Source organism: Rhinichthys klamathensis, unplaced genomic scaffold (genome assembly GCF_029890125.1).
Source record: "Rhinichthys klamathensis goyatoka isolate OS25496 unplaced genomic scaffold, OSU_Roscu_1.1 h1tg000362l_1, whole genome shotgun sequence".
Taxonomy (NCBI): Eukaryota; Metazoa; Chordata; class Actinopteri; order Cypriniformes; family Leuciscidae; genus Rhinichthys; species Rhinichthys klamathensis.
Window position 1 is genome coordinate 692,750 of NW_026606871.1, and position 15,777 is coordinate 708,526.

Sequence of the window (15,777 nt, forward strand, 5' to 3'; positions counted from 1 at the left end):
ATCGTATTGACCCAGAGTCTTGTGAGGTTTCAGTGGTGCTCGCCTTCCTGCAGGAGCTACTGGACGCGGGCCGCACCCCGTCCACGCTCAAAGTGTATGTGGCAGCCATCGCAGCGCACCATGCTCTGGTGGCTGGCCAATCACTGGGAAGGAATGACCTGGTGGTAAAGTTTCTGAAGGGTGCTAGGAGGATTAACCCCTCCAGGCCCCCTTCGGTGCCGCCTTGGGACCTCTCCACGGTCCTTAGGGCCCTGAGGGGTCCACCTTTTGAGCCGCTCCAGTCGGTTGACCTAAAACCACTTTCGCTAAAGACTGCTCTCCTGTTGGCATTGGCATCTATCAAGCAAGTGGGAGATTTGCAGGCCCTCTCAGTGAGTCCTGCATGTTTGGAGTTTGGATTGGATGACTCCAGAGTCATTCTCAAACCCAGGCTTGGTTATCTGCCCAAGGTGCTCTCAACGCCGTTTAGAGCACAAGTTATTACGCTATTAGCCCTTCCTTCTTCTGCTGAGGATGGGGAGGTTAATCTTCTCTGCCCTGTCAGGGCGTTGAGAATCTATTTGGAGCGTTCTGCGTCTTTTAGACAATCGGAACAGCTGTTTGTCTGCTTTGGGGGCCGATCTAAGGGTGATCCAGTCACTAAGCAAAGACTGTCTAGATGGATAGTGGATGCCATCTCTTTGGCCTACACCGCAGTGGGTCAGGTTTGCCCCATAGATGTCAAGGCCCATTCGACCAGAGGTATGGCCTCGTCGTGGGCTTGGTCTTCTGGTTTTCCCATTCAAGATATTTGTGATGCGGCCGGCTGGTCCTCGCCTTCCACATTTATGAAATTCTATAATATGTGGGTCTCTACAAGACCTGACAGTGGCTGGTCTTGTCTACAAAAATTACTGTGCATAATCACAAACATATTATATAAACCCGCTTCGGCCGGTAATAAAGTATACTAATAATCCCGACGGTGTCTGGTTTGGTTAGTATATTCTGTTAGTGGTGACTGACTTATTATATATTAGGCAGACCCGACTGTGTCTGGTCTGTTAAATATACATGTATATGCATATGTTTTTGGGTTCCTGAGTGGCAGGACAACCAGTTACTCAGGGTGCGGCGTTTTGCATGGTGTCCCCACTGCGTATAGCTACGCAATACGAAGTGACCGTTCGAAAGGGAACTACTCGGTTACTATCGTAACCTCAGTTCCCTGAGATAGGGAACGAGTATTGCGTAGCCGGCCGCACTATAGTAACTGGTGAAGTTGTCGCTTCAGTCGTATAACCTGCTATAATGGCGAATTCGGGGGTCTATATAGGCAGGGCACGCCCCCTCGACGGGCTCTGACGTTGGGCTAGCTTATTGGTTGTGCGTCAGAGTCGCCCGCGCCAGCACAGCCTATGAGCGGGTCAGACGCTCAGGGGGCTGGCTGTGCAGCTGCAAATGCGTTTTACATATAAGCTTCAGTAAATCGAGGAAAGGGAGTTTCCCCACTGCGTATAGCTACGCAATACTCGTTCCCTATCTCAGGGAACTGAGGTTACGATAGTAACCGAGTAGTTTCCGTCAACTGTCTTTTGTGTTCAACAGAAGAAAGAAACTCATACAGGGTTGGAACAATTTGAGTAAATGAGGACATAATTTAAATTTTTGGGTGAACTTTGTAACCTCTTTACTTACCAGGCCTTTGCTTAGTTTGCTAATACATCATCCTGAACGTAACGTCTGACAGTCACATGTCACATGACACGAATGTTTCATTGCTAGTGCTTTGGGGGGAAAAGCGAATAAGCTCTAGCGATTCACCTGGTTCGCAGGTTTAAAGTGGTCATGAAATTACCTGTCTACCTGATTTCTCTGGAAAAGCACATACTAGTATCATTATTTACATACAGATGGGGTAAATGTTAATAGGAGTCTCCAGGGAAAAGTTTAAAAACCTTGCTGTGTTTTTGTGTAGTTAATTAAGGGAAGGTATACACGATCTTCCTCCGACGAAAGTGACTTGAACGCAGTTGGTGTTATAAACACTTATACAACACCTATAACTCATAAATACGAACTAGAAAATACCATGTTTATTTTTAAAAGTCAACTTCTGTACAGACACATGAATTATTGACCATGCTTTCCCAAGATAAATATAATTTAAAAAGTCCCCCTGTGGTGAAAATCAAGCTTTTAATGTTGTTTATATGTCTATGTGGTGTTTTTAATATGCTTTAAGACAAACCATGTGTAAATTCATAAGTCGACAGCATTGCTGAGTATTTTCTCCTTAAAACTGCAGTGAACCAAAGACAGTCTCAAAAACACGGTTTGAAATCGCTGGTGTTTCTGACGTCACAAACTACCTTGTAACCAATCAGATCAACGAGTGATCGTCAACCAGTGGATCTCTGAGCTGAGTGAGTGGAGGCGGAGCTCATTTGCATATTCATAGAACCGCGCATACTAAATGAGGCGAGGGTGTCGAGTTACATTCAAGCTATTTTAAGGCATGAAGACATTTTTTTCAAGGAAAACGCGTTTAAATATGTTATTTTGGTGATCAAAGATGAGTTTTTTAAGGGATAAAATGATTGACTACAGGGGGACTTTAACACATGCTGACCTCATAGCGTATTGTCACAATGAAAGAAGAACAAATGGTATTAATGAATATGTGATAACTCACCCCAACCTGACATATATTTGTATGACAAATGACACTATCCAATGCAATGTTTGTGTGTAAAAACCACGAAAAACTGTTTTATGCAATTAGACTTTTAAGTCAAAACCTGTAATATACAGAATTATATTAAACACAATAAATTCTTGGCCTCAGATTTAGTTTAATTTAGTTAGATTTAGAAAAGAAAGAAATGAGATATAAAAGAAGTCTAAAAGGTCTCTAAAAGGTTATTTTTGTCATGATTCGTCGTGTCTTCATGCTCAGCGGACTGTAGCCGTCCTTTCCACATCCAGTGATGCCGTGACCTGTAACTATTACCCCGAGGCATGTCTTCATGCCTGCTAAACTTGACCTATAGGTCCTATAGGGTTTTCATGAGGAAAAAACGTCAACAAGCTTCAGATGTCCTGTCTTCATGATCATAAATCCATATAGTTTTGTTTCTGGCTGAGGAAGTTACTGCTTATAGAAACCTGTCTGGTGGCTTTGTCATGAAATGTGTTTTGTTCTCTTTAAACCTTTCTATATTTATCACCGGTACTCAACACACCGCTCTCTGAGGATATTCAAGCTGAAATGAACAAACAAGGTCAGAGGTCATTTGCCATTTGGTGCTAAATTTACTGCAGCCATGCATGTTAACATCTCTCTGGCAAGTGTTTATAAGAGCGTACTGTAGAGATCTCACTCAAACAGCAGAGCAACGTTCCCGAATGACATATACTTTTACACACGTCAAGCTTATCTGCTTTCTTGCGCTCTCTGTCTCTTTGTGTGCGCTTGATAATAAAGTTGAGATCAGTTACAGAGCTTTTGGAGAATGTGCAAAAGGCTATTCATGTTTCACTGCATGATGATCTCACGTTGCAAACCTCATACTGTACAGTGTTTTGATTCACGGCCCAAAATGGGTGTGTATGAATGATCAATAACACACTTTTCACATCACACTCGACATTCCTTTGTCACAGGATTCCTTATATAAATATGTCATGTGTAGCCAGTAAAAAGTTATAGATTTTTCTTACACTTAAATACATGCGAGTGTGTAGACATCTTAAAGTTGTCCACACAATATACACTTTTTTTTTTTTTTTTTTGGTTGCAAATATCACAATTATAAGTACATAAATATCTACTCCCCCCCTGAACTAACCTTTTACACCCTGAACTAACCTTACTTTGACATAAAAAGGATAATTTATCTGATCTATTTTATACTTCACACAGTCTTATGTATCTCTGCGATATCCTGCTTAATTTTATTTTATTGGTAATACTTTACAATAAGCTTCATTAGTTAACAAACATGAACTTACCATGAGCAATACATTTGTTACAGTATTTAATAATCTTTGTTAATGTTAGTTAATAAAATCCACCTGTTCATTGTTTGTTCATGTTAGTTCACAGTGCATTAATAACTAATGTTAATAAATACAACCTTTGATTTGAATAATGTATTAGTAAATGTTGAAATTAATATTATCTAAGGTGAATTATTGAAGTATTGTTCATTCTTAGTTCATGTTAACTAATGAACCTTATTGTAAAGTGTTACCATTTTATTTTATGGGTGTTTTTGCATGTTGGTCACACCATATAACTTTGATTTAATGGACAAAGATTTTTCAAATAATTATAAGCAGTTGTGCTAAAATATTAGGTTAGGGTTTGGTTTAGGGTTAGTTACTTTAGGTATAATTTACAGTTATTACTATGCATGTAACATGTGGCAATGTCACTGTAAAATAGTTACTATGCTTTCTTTTCAATAATGCATTTCTTTAAAACTTGCAAGTAAGCATCATTTTATTTATATAGCATTTTTAAACGCACAAAGTGGTTTAAGAACACAATCATTACGCATACATTCATGAAGAGCTATACACAATGTATGAACAAGAAAATGTAATATAAATACAAAATACCAAACCCCAAAACACTTAAAGCACGTCTATACAAACAACGTTTTAAACATTCAGCATATTTAATATCCACTGGCTAAATATTCCATAACTTTGGAGCCTTTACTACAAATGCTTTATTCTCCTTTAGATTTATATTTGGTTCTTGCAACAGTCTCTTCATTACGGAAGCGTATTGCATTCACTTGAAGAAAAAAAAATCTACTCTGTTTTTCTGAATTAACGAGTTAATTATCTCAGAATTACGAGATATTTTTTCATGAAAAAAAAGTTTTTGCTCTGTTTTTCTGAATTAACGAGTTAATTATCTCAGAATTATGAGATAAATTTTTCTTGAAAAAAATTTTTCACTCTGTTTTTATGAATTAATGAGTTAATTATCTCAGAATTACGAGATATTTTTTCATGAAAAAAAAGCTTTTGCTCTGTTTTTCTGAATTAACGAGTTAATTATCTCAGAATTACGAGATATTTTTCATGAAAAAAAAGCTTTTGCTCTGTTTTTCTGAATTAACGAGTTAATTATCTCAGAATTACGAGATAATTTTTCATGAAAAAAAGTTTTTGCTCTGTTTTTCTGAATTAACGAGTTAATTATCTCAGAATTACGAGATATTTTTTCATTAAAAAAAAATGTTTTAGCTCTGTTCTTCTGAATTAATGAGTTAATTATCTCAAGAATTACGAGATCATTTTTCATGAAAAAAAAGCTTTTGCTCTGTTTTTCTGAATTAACGAGTTAATTATCTCAGAATTACGAGATATTTTTTCATGAAAAAAAAGCTTTTGCTCTGTTCTTCTGAATTAATGAGTTAATTATCTCAAGAATTACGAGATCATTTTTCATGGAAAATTTTTTTTTTCACTGTTTTTATGAATTAATGAGTTAATTATCTCAGAATTACGAGATCATTTTTCTTGAAAATTTTTTTTCAATCTGTTTTTATGAATTAATGAGTTACTCATAATTTTGAGATAATTAAGTCATTAATTCAGAAAAACAGAGTAGATTTTTTTTCCTCGAGTGAATGCAATACGCTTCCGTACTTCATTATGACATACCCTGACATTTTTGCATGCATGTATGAACTGCATTTTAATGCATTGAAATATGAATAGATCCTTACAAAAAGTCAAGTTGGCATATAGACATATTCTCACCTACAGCAAGTTAAATCCCAGCAGGACGGCGAGCCAGAGCTGTGTTTGAAGCGATGTGAAGAAGGGCCTGAAATGTGTTTACACTTCTGTGGAGATCTGCAGGACATTACAGGGCAGTTTAACAACACGTGGATGAGGTGTAGAACTGAGATCATGAAGGTCAGGACCCCCTCGGAGAGATAATGGGGAACACCTGAAGCCCTCGAGGAGATCCGAGAGCTTTGTACTGTTGGAAAAAACCTGGAAATGTGAGGCTCTATCATCACCGATAACCTTTGCATTTAGACTGAGAGTTTTATACCAAATGGGTCGTTTGTTGCATATAGACACCACTTAAACCCAAACGATTTTTTATTTTGAATAAGATATTTCTTAACAATGTCAGTAATTCAATAACATTAGAGAACTGATCTAGTACACTCTTCTAGGTTGCTGCATGTGTTCATGCATATAGTAGTATTGATGTCGATTAGCAGCACAATCATCTTTTATGCAAATAAATGAAACAAAGGTTACAACACAAACACATGACAGAGAGAAAATAATGATGTAATGCCTCACACTCAATGGTTAGGTATAGTAATGTGACCTGCACTGCAATAGACACGCGTGTGTTTTATTGGGGATGAAACAATCGGTTTCATTCAGTTCATACAGCTGAAGAATAAACTCATGCATTTGAGGTTATGAAGCATCTTTTCAGCTCAGAGTGAGAAGATGAACTTGGTCAAATAAATAAAAGCTACTACACACCACATGTCCATGGCAAACAGTAGCGGCACAAATCATTCTCTGTCTCGTCTCAAAATAAGCCCTGAGCAAAAGGTCTTGTAAACACACATCACATTCACTTACTCACTTCATGCGACTAATCAGCAACAACACATTCTCAATCTACCAACTTGTGCTGCTAATGGATTAGTTACACTGATCACAAGTCTCTTCTCGGATGAAAGATTATAGATGTGTTCTTAAAGGAACAGCGCATCCATGTAAGAAACAGTCGGCCATCGTTTACTCGCCCTCATGTGTGATTTTATTTCCTTAATGGAAGACAAAATTTGATTATTTTTTTTTTTTTTGCAGAAACAACAGTGGGCACTGATGATGTCAAGCTCTAAATATAAACAAAAAAAGCATGCAAGTGTTACAGAAGTAGTTTATATGAGCAAAACGATTGGTTAAGATGCACACGTTCATTGACACGATGTGCCATCATTGAATATATGCAAGGGAAAGAACTTCTTTAATGTCTGCTTTTTCCTCGCACAAAGCCATCGGATGACGTCAGAAGACTAAGATTATAGCGCATGATTCATACAAACTACTTTTTATACTTTAATGGCGTTGTTTTTGGAGCTTGACAGACTGGTGCACATTTACATTCATTATAAGAGTTTGGCAAACAATGTTTTAAGAGGTGCATGCTGTTTCATTCATGCACGTGTTTCCATAATATATGTGTGTGTACTGTGTATAATTAATTTGTATAAATAAATACACAGACACACATGAATGCATACATTTAAGAAATATTTGCATTTATATTATATATAAATATTTTATATATATATAAATAAGATTTTTCTTAAATATATGCATGCATGTGTGTGTATTTATTTATACAAATTAATTACAAACTTTGGTAACACTTTACTTGAAGGGGTGTGCATAAGACTGACATGACACCTTCATAACCATGACATGACATATGTCATGAATATGAAGGAGGTTTTATGCATGTTTATGACAACTGCCATTAAGTGTCATTCGCTCAATTATGACATTTTTAATGCAAATATGACATTGTTTGAGATGTCTTTGTTATGGCAACTTGACATAAACCAATGCATCATAACCTGTCATAAATATGTCATAAACATGACATAGCAGATTTATTATCAAACTTAAAAAAACACATAACCTGTCAGTGTCTTGGTAATGACAACTTGAGATTACAAAGATAACATAAATTGTCATAAATATGTCATAAACATGACATAGCAGATTAATTATCAAACTTAATTATGGGTTAACATTACATTAAACTGGCATGTGGTTGGTTTTGACATTGGCTGTCATGAGGCCATTACGACAGTGTCATGAATATTTTTCTTGACCTCAACTACAGTGGTACACATTGAATTTGTCATTAAAATGTTATAATGGTCTATAAATGCTGTGTCATGTTTATGACATATTTATGAAAGGTTGTTTTGTCTTAGTAATGTCAAGTTGTTATAACAAAGACATCTCAAACAGTGTCATATTTGCATTCAAAATTCAATTGAGCGAGTGACACTTAATGACAGTTGACATAAACATGCATGAAACCTCCTTTATATAGTCATGACATGTGTCATGTCATGATTATGAAGGTGTCATGTCAGTCTTATGCACACCCCTTCAAGTAAAGCGTTACCCAAACTTTTATTTTGGCGATTAATCGTTGCACAGCCCGAGTTCACGGGCTAATAGAGTTCATGCAAACATGACGGCACCTTTGCGTGACGCAAGAGCTCAACTAGTCATTCCTTGGCGAGTCTCTGTATTAGCGAATACCATTCTGTCCGTTTGCGTGTGATGTATGTGGGTGTTATGATCTGAGCGGGCAGGAGCGGACAGCCTTCGACTCTCACACTCTCACACAGAGCCTCGGCGTTACAGATCACGTACATGCCACAGTCAAAGCTGTTCTGCTGCGAGGGGCTTTGCTCCTCGACAAAAGGCACTTTCTCTCCTAGAAAAGCTTCCAGTTTTGCTGCGATACGTCGCGCGTGCAATGAGTTCCCTCCATTTTGAGAGTCGAAGTGTGTGAACTGACTGGTGTCTCGTTGATAGAGAAGCAAACTCCAGTGGGAGCCGCCGGCCGTTTGATTGGCGTTATCATTGACCGGCAGAAAAACCCACTGTCGAGTCGCGAGACTCAGCGGCTCCAGAAACACGGCGAGCTCCTCTTGACTCGAAGCGTACTTGATGAACTGGGCCACTTCAGGGCTGATGAAACACACCTTCTCGCTCAGACTTTTGAAGCGCTCTGCTGCAAAGTACTCGAAGGCGAAACCGATGACCTGGTCGTTGAGCCAGTGCGGTCCGTTTAACAGCGCCACATCCGAGCGCCGCAGAAGACTGTCCTGGAAGCTCAACACCACCGGATCCATCCTCAACGCAACACGGGTTACTGTGGGCATGAGGATTTAGAGATTTTACTGATTTACATATGTAGTACCATATTAAACAGGTCATTGGATGCCCATTTTACATTCTTTAGGGTCTTCATGTAAAGTTTGTAACATACTTTGGTTAAAATTCCTCAATGGTTGTGTAAAACTACACCCTTTTTAGCTCCTCAAAAACAGCTCTGTTCACAGCGACCCGTTTCGGTGCATGTCTCTTTAAATGATAATGAGCAACCGCTCATGATGTCATTATGACATCATATTGCTCAGAAAATCCAAACGGCTTGATTATTGAAGCTTTTTGAGGATTGCACACACTGCAAAGACACATTTATATGCAAACACCATATAAAAGTGAATTTTGCATCCGATGACCCCTTTAATACCATGTTATATGAATCTATTTGTCTATAACAGTGGTATCCAAATGGCAGACCGGGTTTCATCCGGACCGAGGAACATAATCACGCCATTTTACCGCCAAAGTGCGTCAAAACAATGGAGCGGTTCACACCACTGAAGTGCTCAGGGTCATTTACGGTAATGATCTTTCGGAGCTAAAGTTTTTTAAAAGAAGTCTCTTCTGCTCACCAAGGCTGCATTTATTTGATTCAAAAATATTAAAAAAAACCTGTAATATTGTGAAATATTATTACAATTTAAAATAACTGTTTTCTATTTGAATATATTTTAAAATGTAATTTATTCCTGTGTGATCAAAGCTGAATTTTCAGCATCATTACTCCAGTCTTCAGTGTCACATGATCATTCAGAAATCACTCTAATATGAAGATTTGCTGCTCAAGAAACATATATTATTATTATCAATGTTGAAAACAGGTGTGTACAATTTTTTTTCAGGATTCTTTGATGCATAGGAAGTTCAAAAGAACAGCATTTATTTGAAATATAATCGTTTGTAACATGTCTTTACTGACACTTTGGTTCAATTTAATACATCCTTGCTAGGGCTGCACGATGTATCATTTTAACATCGATATCGCGATGTGCGCATCCACGATAGTCACATCGCAGATATGTACGATGTCAAGTATGGATCGTAGTTGATGGTGATTCATGATCAGTAGGCAACGTGCCAGCAGCTCTCCGGCCCGTAACGCTTGTGATTCGTGGATTAATTGCAAAGTTCAACCATCATAGTGTGAGAGTTTATCAATTTGCAAGTCCTGTCAGTTTAAACATAAAGCGCAAGAAGACTGGAACTTGCGCGCTGTTTTCTGTCAGCCTCTAAAGCGTATTTTTGTCCCGCCAAAGTTTGACCGGTGACTGATGTAAAGACTGACTGCTGCGCTTGTTTAACTGAGAGAGCGAGCAGAGAGTGAAAGCCCCGGTCGCGCGCGCGCACTCTCACCGTCTTCAAACTGTCTTTCTCGCTCTCCCTCCCTCGCGCATATTAATGAATTGAGTTGAGTTGACTCAGTGATGGATTTCATCCAGTGATGAAATGTTTTCTGTGTTGACAAATCTTGTACGATGTGGTCCGTTAATGACACGTCCGATTCGCGAACTAATGACTCATTTGAACCGATTCACTTTAATGAATGGTTAAAACAACTGATCTGTCCAACACTGAACTCAAGAGACATAAATCAGAAACACTTCACAATAAGGTTCCATTTATTAAAGTCTAGTTAAAGTCATTCTAGAATGATTCATTCTTTCCAAATAGAGCTATTTAAGTAATCTGGTGAAATTGTTTTTATATCGCAATATATATCGCAGAAAAATAAAATATCGCAATGTGATTTTTTACCAATATCGTGCAGCCCTAATCCTTGCTGAATAAAAGTATTCATTTCTTTCATTTCTTTTCGGAAAAAAATATTACTGACCGCAAACTTTTAAACGGTTGTGTATAATGTTACAAAAGCTTTCCATTTCAGATAAATACTGTTCTTTTGAACTTTCTATTCATCAAAGAATCCTGGAAAAAAATTGTAAACAACTGTTTACAAGAGACCGGACAACGGAAGTTGCAATAGTCTATTCTTCACTATTGTAATAATGTATATCAGAGTGAAACATCTCTTCAAACAAGAACAAATGTAGGACGGGGCTTTATTTTGTCTGTGGGGAATTGATTGGATGGTTGTGGTTTGCTATTGGTGGATCTCATGTGAGTGACAGGTTGCCCCGCCCTCGCGCCAGTAAACACGTCATTAGAGAAGAGAAGTCGTTGCCTCCCTCTTGCAACGACTTCTTTTCTCTAATGACCTGTTCATTTATTTTGTTGAATTTATTTTGATTCAAGATTGCGAGACACATGAACTAAAAACTATCATAATGTGCACGGATAAATAACTTATACTAAATATTCCATAAAAAAACAAGAATCGCCTATTTTTATTTCATGCTGCCTTTAACCATCTATCTTTTTCATTCTAAAAACACATTACTTTCCGCCAAAAAAGTACTTTCTATTTTTCTTACCACTCTATATTGCAATTACTTTGCTTATAATACAGGGAGTCAGAGGATGTACTAGATGTAGGTAACTTTAAAATAATAGACTATTTAAACTGTTATTTATTTTACACGTGCTCGCCATAACTTTAAGTTAGTTGTCTTATTTGTCTCATTGCACAATCACTAGTACTGCACTGCGCAATGATACAGGCCAAACAAACACGATCACATTTCAAAGCTCTCTGCATTCTTCATCTGTTTAAAAATCACATCGACAACATATTGTTTGTTACCTTGCAAAAGAAACAGTCCCCAAAGTAAGCCTTCATAACGTCCACCTTCCTCTGCCACAAGCGCGAGAGGGCAGGTGCCGTAAACCGCTACTGTTGTGATAGAAAGTGTCGCGCTTCTACACTTTTTGCGACAGTGTTGAGGGGCAGGGCACGTACACGCCTTTTCCCAATGCCAGACGGTGATTGGCTTACCGCAGCGTGACGCAACTAGTACGCACTGCCTCTCTGAAAGCCAGCCACCGCCCATCGCCGCAACTGACTCCGCCCATTCCGCAGCGAGTACGCGCAGCGCGCGTCTGGACGCTGATGAGAAGCAGCACTGATTAAGCAGAAAAAAAACAGAAAGGAGTTTCAGCGAGCGACTCCCACGAGAAAAGAAACGCCGCACTGTTCGGAAATTTCAATGGGAAGATGATTGTAGTCATTTTTTGAATCAAAATGGCAGAGTGGCACGTACGTTCGGACACGGGAAAGTTGCAACGGATAATTTGAGAGAGACAATTCTGGGATATTAGTGGACTCGAGCTGCGCCGGATTTGATCCGTCCTTAAAGGAGAAGCGCAGCAAACACTGGATTTTTTTTTTTTTTTTACACTGAACTCAGAGAGGTGAGATTTGATGTGTTGAAATTATTTTCACTCATGCTTTAAGTGAATTACACAAACTAACTTATCCTGACTGACTCGAAGTTTCTCTGCATCTCCTGCTTTATGTCTATGGTTACTGCGCGCGCTAACTCGTGGCACACGATACGTGCAAAACAATATTGTGATATTTCTTTTGATTCAGTGTCAACAGACATCAACATAACTAGTGAATGGTGTAACTGGTTTAAATGTGTTAGGATAACTTTAAGCTGGCATTTATGTGCGGCTGAATAAACAACCTTATTTGAGGTGTGACAGATGTCATGGGTGGAGATGAGGATGAGGATGATGATGATGATGGTGCATGTATTATTGAGGACTCACTTCAGTCCCAGTACTGCAGTAATCATGGGCCAAATCTGCACAGTCATCCGGTCCCAGTCACAATGTTTCATTCTCTCTCTCTCTCTCTCTCTCTCTCTCTCTCTCTCTCTCTCTCTCTCTCTCTCTCTCTCTCTCTCTCTCTCTCTCTCTCTCTCTCTCTCTCTCTCTCGTTCTAAAAGTGTGTGGCCACTTTAAGTCAAGAGTTGAAGGTGTGTGAATGTCATTGCATTTAAATGGCAAACTATCAAACCAAGTGGCATCTGCAAACAAAACGATGCTACATATTTTCTCAGAACTAACTTCACTTTTCTGAACCGTTTCGCGTGACTTTTAACCTGGAATCTGGGATTTTTTTTTTAGTGGATAAGTCAGTTCTCCAAGTTCACTCATGTGTCACCACAGGTGTAGTTCATCACATTAACTATCGTTCCAGTTACATTTTACCATCACAAAGTTTCCAAATCAAATAGTTTTTAAAGTTCCCATGAAATCAATTTTGTTTCTTTTAGTATAAAAACGATTTTTGTCTTTTAGTATGATGAATATGTTATCTGTTATCTATAAGCTAGTGTGCTCCAAAACAATGACAAAATTCACATTTAGAAGATAAGCATTAGTCTCACTTCCTCCAATATAGTAGATCAATGAGTTTGATGACATCACTTTGCACTTCAACTTCTCATCAGATTTTCTGTCCAATCAAACGCTCTCTAGAATCTGAAGCCCCGCCCCCTACATTATGAACAGTAGCTGTGGCTGAAATGGTCACTTGTTCACACAATTGCTATTTTCTACATGGTGAATGGCACATAGTGCACTATATAGGGGATAGTGAACGATTCAGACAGTGTAAATATGCTTTCCATTGGGATATGGAGGAGATTAAGAGATTGGGACAACTTTATCGAGCTCAACGGCTCTGGCCGAGCGGTGATATAAACTAAACGCTATTGGCTATTTTTTTTAAAGGGGAGGAGCTGATAGATATGCCCCGCCCCTTCCTGTTTCAGTGGAAATTACGTCAACACATTGAATGCTGCACGTTTCAACTTCAGGGGGTGTTTAAACAAAATATCTGTTGTTTATCAACTGAAACCTAACAAACACTTTTGTTTTGCATGCTCTTGATAATAATAAATACCACTTGGTGTGATACTTTTTTTTTTTTTAATGCAGCTCATACATTTAGTGTTCTTTTAAAATCAGTCACTTCTCATTTTCTGACTGAGTAACTGAGGAAAGTTTGCTGTTGGTGGCAGTGTTGTTTCCCGGGACAGGTGATGTGAGGAATGTGAAGGGTTTGTCTCAGCTGTTAGGAATTGTGCCAAGACATGACTTAACTCTGACAACTGGCCTCGTATACGACTCCCCAGATATTAGCTAGTGTGTTCTGCATGCTTCTGAACCAGATTCATAAGTTAACACTGTTACTGTTCTAAATGCATGCGCTTACAAGAAAGCACTGTGCCGGTGGTGAAATCACCTAAAGGATTATTAGGAACACCTGTTCAATTGCTCATTAATGCAATTATCTAATCAACCAATCACATGGCAGTTGCTTCAATGCATTTAGGGGTGTGGTCCTGGTCAAGACAATCTCCTGAACTCCAAACTGAATGTCAGAATGGGAAAGAAAGGTGATTTAAGCAATTTTGAGCATGGCATGGTTGTTGGTGCCAGACGGGCCGGTCTGAGTATTTCACAATCTGCTCCGTTACTGGGATTTTCACGCACAACCATTTCTAGGGTTTACAAAGAATGGTGTGAATAGGGAAAAACATCCAGAATGCGGCAGTCCTGTGGGCGAAAATGCCTTGTTGATGCTAGAGGTCAGAGGAGAATGGGCCGACTGATTCAAGCTGATAGAAGAGCAACTTTGACTGAAATAACCACTCGTTACAACCGAGGTATGCAGCAAAGCATTTGTGAAGCCACAACACGCACAACCTTGAGGCAGATGGGCTACAACAGCAGAAGACCCCACCGGGTACCACTCATCTCCACTACAAATAGGAAAAAGAGGCTACAATTTGCAAGAGCTCACCAAAATTGGACAGTTGAAGACTGGAAAAATGTTGCCTGGTCTGATGAGTCTCGATTTCTGTTGAGACATTCAGATGGTAGAGTCAGAATTTGGCGTAAACAGAATGAGAACATGGACCCATCATGCCTTGTTACCACTGTGCAGGCTGGTGGTGGTGGTGTAATGGTGTGGGGGATGTTTTCTTGGCACACTTTAGGCCCCTTAGTGCCAATTGGGCATTGTTTAAATGCCACGGCCTACCTGAGCATTGTTTCTTACCATGTCCATCCCTTTATGGCCACCATGTCCCCATCCTCTGATGGCTACTTCCAGCAGGATAATGCACCGTGTCACAAAGCTGGAATCATTTCAAATTGGTTTCTTGAACATAACAATGAGTTCACTGAACTAAAATGGCCCCCACAGTCACCAGATCTCAACCCAATAGAGCATCTTTGGGATGTGGTGGAACGGGAGCTTCGTGCCCTGGATGTGCATCCCACAAATCTCCATCAACTGCAAGATGCTATCCTATCAATATGGGCCAACATTTCTAAAGAATGCTTTCAGCACCTTGTTGAATCAATGCCACGTCGAATTAAGGCAGTTCTGAAGGCGAAAGGGGGTCAAACACAGTATTAGTATGGTGTTCCTAATAATCCTCTAGGTGAGTGTATACCGTGGTGCTGTCATTTTATGTAAAAAAACAAACAAAAAACATAGTACTATAAAGACTTTTTGTTAAAATTCATAAGATTCTTGAGTTGTTTTTATAGAGAGGCTTTCGGTTTGAAACCAAATCACAACACAGGTTTAAAAATCCTCATTAAATATTAACACAGAGCAGAAATAGAAGTTGCATCATAGAGCCTGGAGGGAAAGGTAAAGCCGGATGAGAATCTCTCAAACACGCACTTTACCACTTGTTTTTTCCTGTTTAGTTTTTCTGGTTTCTGTTTATTTTCCCGTTTGAGTTTTTCTGGATTCTGTTTATTTTTCCGTTTGAGTTTTTCTGGTTTCTGTTATAGTTGTTAAGTTAAATTTTAGTAATCCAAAAGCATGTCTAATTAATTGAAATAATGAAGTTTATACGGTTTAACAACAATTTATTAAAAGTTTAG

At 38.8% G+C, this 15,777-nt stretch overlaps 2 protein-coding genes across 9 annotated transcripts in view; one reads left to right on the plus strand and one right to left on the minus strand.

The window, feature by feature from the left end:
* Window positions 1-8,155: 8,155 nt before the first annotated feature.
* Window positions 8,156-11,721, minus strand: senp8 (SUMO peptidase family member, NEDD8 specific). The gene is made up of 2 exons (XM_056233195.1): window positions 11,663-11,721; window positions 8,156-8,944 (listed from the first exon to the last, which is right to left on the minus strand). The coding sequence occupies exon 2, from the start codon at window positions 8,922-8,924 to the stop codon at window positions 8,292-8,294; it is 633 nt and encodes a 210-aa protein (XP_056089170.1). The 5' UTR covers window positions 8,925-8,944; window positions 11,663-11,721; the 3' UTR covers window positions 8,156-8,291.
* A 209-nt stretch (window positions 11,722-11,930) lies between these two features.
* myo9aa (myosin IXAa) overlaps window positions 11,931-15,777 on the plus strand; it is a 185,195-nt gene continuing 181,348 nt past the window's right edge. For all 8 annotated transcript variants that reach the window (XM_056233202.1, XM_056233205.1, XM_056233209.1 and 5 more), the window contains exon 1: window positions 11,931-12,270. The gene's annotated coding sequence lies outside the window, so the exon portion shown is untranslated. The remainder of the gene's footprint in view (window positions 12,271-15,777) is intronic.